The 5,649-nt window shown below is 37.1% G+C and overlaps 2 protein-coding genes across 2 annotated transcripts; one reads left to right on the top strand and one right to left on the bottom strand.

The window, feature by feature from the left end:
- Positions 1–657: 657 nt before the first annotated feature.
- Positions 658–3,342, top strand: LOC113276603 (probable signal peptidase complex subunit 1). Its single transcript, XM_026526223.1, has 3 exons — positions 658–790; positions 925–1,205; positions 2,725–3,342. The coding sequence occupies exons 2-3, from the start codon at positions 925–927 to the stop codon at positions 2,798–2,800; spliced, it is 357 nt and encodes a 118-aa protein (XP_026382008.1). The 5' UTR covers positions 658–790; the 3' UTR covers positions 2,801–3,342.
- Positions 3,035–4,496, bottom strand: LOC113276602 (uncharacterized protein At4g15970-like). Its single transcript, XM_026526222.1, has 3 exons — positions 4,462–4,496; positions 3,612–3,977; positions 3,035–3,535 (listed from the first exon to the last, which is right to left on the bottom strand). Exons 1-3 carry the CDS (start codon positions 4,492–4,494, stop codon positions 3,035–3,037), a joined length of 900 nt encoding a protein of 299 aa, XP_026382007.1. The 5' UTR covers positions 4,495–4,496.
- Between the last annotated feature and the right edge of the window lie 1,153 nt (positions 4,497–5,649).

Here is a 5,649-nt window from a genome sequence, read left to right as displayed (position 1 = left end):
GGTAACCGTTTTTGTTTTATGGTTGGTATCGAGCATTTGGTTACCAACTGTAACTCAGTTACGGTTGGTATCGAGCATTTGGTTACCAACCGTAACTGTTACCAACCGTAACTGATTTTACACTTGGGGTTTTCCCCCAAATTTAACCAGTTACGGTTGGTAGTCATCTTTTACGAACCGTAACTATGAATTACTGTTGGTTACGAGCGAAATGCCAACCGTAATTAGCTCTGAAATTGTAAGAAATTGAATTTTTTTCACGTATTTGAGCAACAAAAATCTAGTTGGGACTAATTTAGAAGTATACCTGGTCATTTTCAGGCATTGGGTTTTCACTTTGTTGGTTAATTTCTTCAATTGATTGAGATTGACCTTCACTTTGGGTTAAAACTTCTCTACCATCTCCAAACTTTTTTCTTTTTTAAATAACTCTAAAATCTGATTTTTTTTTTTATTTTAAGTTAATATAATATAAGTGAATTTAATCATTAATATTAAACTTGATTATCATCACTAAACTAAATTATCAATTATGAGGGTTAATTTGTTATTTCCAGCCTTTTTGATAAGGGACATTTCGAAGGTTCATGTAATGATTCTTTTTGTCCTATTAGAATGCGCCCCTCCAATAAACCATGCCGTCCATATAATAAGCTTGTTACAATAGTTTTTCACATCTCAAGTACTGTCAAAATTCTTGACTTCTCTCAAAATCATTTCCCCTGACTAAATCAGATTTCCTCCCCTCTCAGATTCTTCAATAGGGTTCACGTAATTCTCCATTTTCCTAGTAAGATCTCATCTTCTTTTATACAAATTATTATTGATTTCAGTTTAAGGGTGGATTCTGTTTCAAAAGGCGTTCTCTCTAGGGTTTTCAAAAAAAAAAATTCTTATGAAATTGTTGATTTATTGATTTTTCAGATGGATTGGCAAGGACAAAAACTCTCAGAGCAACTGATGCAGATAATGCTCGTTGCTTCTGCTCTTATTGCTTTCGCTGTTGGTTATGTGATTGGTTCTTTTAGGTTGATGCTGTTGATTTACCTTGGAGGTGTTGTTCTTACTACTTTGATTACTGTTCCTAATTGGCCTTTCTTTAATCGTCATCCACTGAAATGGTTGGATTCGGACGAAGCTGAACGTAACTCTACACCACCGGAGACTGTTGTTCAGAAGAAAAAGACTTCGAAAGCTCATCAGAAGTAGGTTTTGTAAGGATTTGCTTGATTTGGATTTTAGAGTTTTGGAAGAAAAGTATGTTAAATTGTTGGAATTCTGTTTCGTGTGGTTGTTGCTTATACTTTGGTCATATCAAGAAAACTTAGAAGAAAATTAAGGGAAATTTATCTTTACTAATTGATTCTTGTTTCACCCAGTGCTTTAGCTTTTCTTGAATGTATTTGTCTTGCTTCCATTGTTTTTGATTATTACTTTTGCTCGTTGAAAGTGCTCCAGCTTGTAATGATATTTGTTAGGGTTCACAACTGCTTGTTGTGTCTTTTCGATTGGTTGGTCATTGTCAAGCATGCATTGTTAGGGGATAATATATCAAGGCTTTTTACTGTGTAGTGAATTGGATTCGGTTCTGTCTAGAGATTTTGAGCAAACCATCTACTTGGAGAATCCTGATAGGGAAAGGTTTTCACATGTTATGTTAGTTCTTTGTTAAGAAGCTTCTAATATGCTATTAGTGGAAATGCTGATAGTTTGCAAGATCCTCGGTTTAGGTGTTCATGAGACATCAATGAATGATATTATGGTGCTCAATGAATGAATTTCTTTGTTACTGCATCTCTGATGTCTGGTAGTGTCTTCCATGGATGTGATTTCTGAGATTAGTTTTTGTTGCAAAGTGAATTAGGATGCACAGAAGTTCAGAATTATTAAATTATTATCACATAGGTTTAGCATTTCTGATGAATTGGCAAGGGCCAAAAACTCCCTGAAGAGCTAAAGTAGATTACTATGTATGTTGCTTTCACTTCTGCCGCTATCCTTTCCTTTAATCGCCATTCACTTAGAAGTTTGGATTCAATCAAAGCAGAACGTAACCCTAAGCATTGCAGCCTTTGTAATCTCCCCCAAAGAAGGTTTTGTTACAAACCTTGGGTTTACCTAATTTGGGTTAACATTGTTTTAGAAGATTATGTATTGTATGTTATTTTGGTAGAAAAGTTCAAATCTCCACTGTGTATGTTTTTTTTTTTTTTTTTTTCCGGTCTTATCACTATTTCATCTTGTTCTTTGCTTTAGTTGGTTTTTGTTGTGTAGGTTCTCTTAATTTGGTTGTGGGAAATTGTTTCTGTTTTAAAGGGTATAATTTTTTGTGGGAAATTGTTGATATAGAGCCATTCCATCAATGAGCATGGGAGAAGCAATGAATATAATAATTCCATAAATTTCCGATCGGGCAAACTTGGTCATAATAAGATATCCTCTTTCTTTGATTTGAAATACAACGTTTTTTCCCCAGGAAGATATAGATATCTTTGTCCTAAACACTACATACATTCACAAATGAGAATAAGACTGGTGACCAGGTCCTAACATCATCTATCCTCATGAGAACCATTTTGTTTTTTTCATTGAAACTTATATGTTATCCATGCTGCACATGTAAACAAAACAAAACAAAGCAGGCCAGTTACCTTAGCTTTTGATGTCTATTTAACATCACAAACGTTTGGTTTAATAGGATCTTGTGGTTTTCTGTTACATCAGATTATTGGGTACAGAAATGGAACTTGGTGTTCGCTTATGGGGAGAAATGAAGACGAACCTAAGCAACTGGTTGTAAGCTTACTTGTCTTAATTTGACTAACAATTCTGATCCTGTCAGAAACGTGCCTGAAGCACTATGCTCATGACAAGACTTGCATCAGCTAAGCAATTACACTGAACATTAAACGGGACAGTATCTGCCATGGTTGGTTTTCTACGGTACTGATACAACACCACACCATGGTGAATCAAGTGGAGGTGATATAAAGAAAATGATATTGAGCAACTCCTCCAAGGCCCTCACCAATCATCATGACTTGCATTTATCAGGAGCACTCCATGGAGAAGTTTTAGAAGTTCCTTTCAGTATTTTATCTTCAGGTGATAGTGCCGTAAAATTCTTCCAGTTGTCGAGAACAAGTTGGAGGTCTTGAAGCTTATTCTCAACACCAATGCAACAGTTTGCGTGCATCGTACTAACTTTGTTCATATCTTTGCTTGGTTCACAAAACCCGCCGAAGTATGCTGTGTCTAGATACTTTATACTTAAACCCATAGCATTAACCGCTGGATCATGTTTAATGATTTCAAATACTGTTTGATCGTGAGAATTAGGATATAAAACCCTTGCCATGTACCAGTATTTGTAAAACTCTAGTGTTATAGCATTCGCTTTGACATAGTTGAATCCTCCATTTGCCCTGTTGTTGTGGTCATTGGCATCTCCAGTGTAGTGATCACAAGCAATAACCAGCTGATCAGCAGCATTCAAGTGTCGAAACGGATCCCTGAACCACATAATATCAGCATCCTGCAATGCAAAGTTTGGGGAATGAACGTCATTGTATTAGCCTGGTTATCTAAAGCAAAAATGGATAGAACCTTACCGTGAATACAAAGTTGTATCCTAGCTCAAGGACTTTCCCCAGGAACTCGATTCTCCTCCACATTGGTTTAAGGTAGTCTGGTGTCATGAACCGTTTTTCAGCAGTAAAATTTACACCCGCAGTACTTAGAAAGTAGCAATGAGGATGTATGGATATACAACGACTATGCGCCTTTTCATCCATAGCCACAATCACCAAGTGGTTTAACAGTTTTTTGGTGTCTTTGCCTATCCGAAAACTTCCAAGGAATAGATCAATCACCGATCCCGACTCTGCCCATGCATCATTTAGGGTTGTAAGTATTACAGTCCTGTCCGGCATGGACGCATTCCTCAGCACTTTAACAAGCTCCATTTGATCTGCACTCTGTTAATATTGTTACTTCAACTTTAAGTTTGTTCTTTTTCTCTCTCAAAGGTGAGTGAATTTTACAAAAGATCATTCGACTCTAAAGCAATGATCATGTGGACGCGTCATCATAAGTGAAAGGAAACAAGATTCTCTTTTTACACCTCTAGGAATCTTAGCAATTAAAATCAAAATCTTTGAAATAACGGTAGTAAAGTCTAAAATGATTTACTGGATTGCCAAACCAACGAATGAAATGGGTGCATTGAGTGCACAAAATTTGGTATCCAGATATCAAAACTTTGGATAAGCCTAAACTATCTCTAGATAATAAGGTCTAGAATTTTAGTGTAATCAAGCTAAGATATCATCAATAATCTAACAATGAAGACCAACTGTCAACAATGTGGTAACTCTTACCTAGATATTTTCCTGATTAGTGAATCAATTTCAAAAACACAACTAAAACATCCTTACGAATAATAAAAACAGAGAGGCTTACAGTCGTAGGGTGTGATTTCTTCCTTATCGACATATTCAGACGGCCTTCGAAAGGACTAGTAGAAAAATAGAAGAGTAAGCAGCCAAACATCATCAAAGCAAAGACGAACAAAGAGGCCTTAGGCTTGAAACTCCCCATCGTAGCAAATATCTTTCGATATATGTTTCTTTCTGTTTCGGTTTCTACTGCCAAAGAAAGCAAAACTTTTGGCTTTAGTTTCCTTTGTGACAACTCTCAGGATATGGGATTTCTAAGATATTCATCTAAGTAGGAAGAAAAGGAAACAAAGATTATTTGTAAGCAAACTAGTATTGATCGAACTTGATATCCATGTTTTAAAAATGTTGTGAGTTAGGTTTTGTAATGCAGTGTGATGTTTTTAAGTGAATCAATAATGATAGGAAAATCATTCTTTAGAAACTTCGCATGCAAACAAGTAAAAATACTCGTCTTCTTTTATGTGTCCATTATGTTGGATATTTTCAAAATGTATGTGTGTGCACATATTTCATCATCAAACACGTGTATATAGGAACATACGTGGAGAGTATGCGGACAAAGTCATCAAAGCATGATGACACGCGCCCACAGCCAAGATACCCATCCCGCCGACGTTGGATCTTTGCCCGAACAAATCTAAGGGCAGAAGTTAAAAAGATGTACCGGTAACACGATGTACCGCGGAGCACCAAATAACTCCCGAAGAGTTCTTTATCTCATCCCCAAAAGAAGCCAAGATCAACGGTGGAGAGAAGGTGAACTGACATGGATGTGACAGGGGCAGAAGACACTTGCCTGATACGAGCAGGCGCCTCAACTACCCGCATTAAACACTCTGAGCAGCATACGTGTCGATCAACCCGTGGAACGAACGAGGACGACTCTGCGTGATGAAGTAATGAACGATGACCCCCGCGTGATGGACATAAAACACAAGAAGATAAGGTTCCAACGGCCCTCAGAGATGGGTCCCACACTCTAACCCTATAAATACCCCCTCTCCACCAAGAGTAAGGGGATGGAAAATTGAGGAAGAGAAGGAGAGAGAAAGATTGTGAGTGTAAGTTAGTCCTTTACAATATACAGACCTATGTAAAACCCAAAGTCACTCGACTATCTTTGTAACTATCAAGTATATAGTGAAACAACAACCCCGTGGATGTAGGCCTTAGTGCTGAACCACGTAAA

Source organism: Papaver somniferum, chromosome 4 (genome assembly GCF_003573695.1).
Source record: "Papaver somniferum cultivar HN1 chromosome 4, ASM357369v1, whole genome shotgun sequence".
Lineage (NCBI taxonomy): Eukaryota > Viridiplantae > Streptophyta > Magnoliopsida > Ranunculales > Papaveraceae > Papaver > Papaver somniferum.
This window is presented reverse-complemented; position numbering and strand designations above follow the sequence as displayed.

Coding starts and splice junctions, on each gene's coding strand:
- LOC113276602 (XM_026526222.1), bottom strand. CDS start 4,494: ATGTCGATAAGGAAGAAATCACACCCTACGACT. Junction 3,978..4,461: donor AGAAATCACACCCTACGACT/GTAAGCCTCTCT, acceptor CAATATTAACAG/AGTGCAGATCAAATGGAGCT. Junction 3,536..3,611: donor GATACAACTTTGTATTCACG/GTAAGGTTCTAT, acceptor TTTGCATTGCAG/GATGCTGATATTATGTGGTT.
- LOC113276603 (XM_026526223.1), top strand. CDS start 925: ATGGATTGGCAAGGACAAAAACTCTCAGAGCAACTGATGCAGATAATG. Junction 1,206..2,724: donor ACTTCGAAAGCTCATCAGAA/GTAGGTTTTGTA, acceptor CTGTTACATCAG/ATTATTGGGTACAGAAATGG.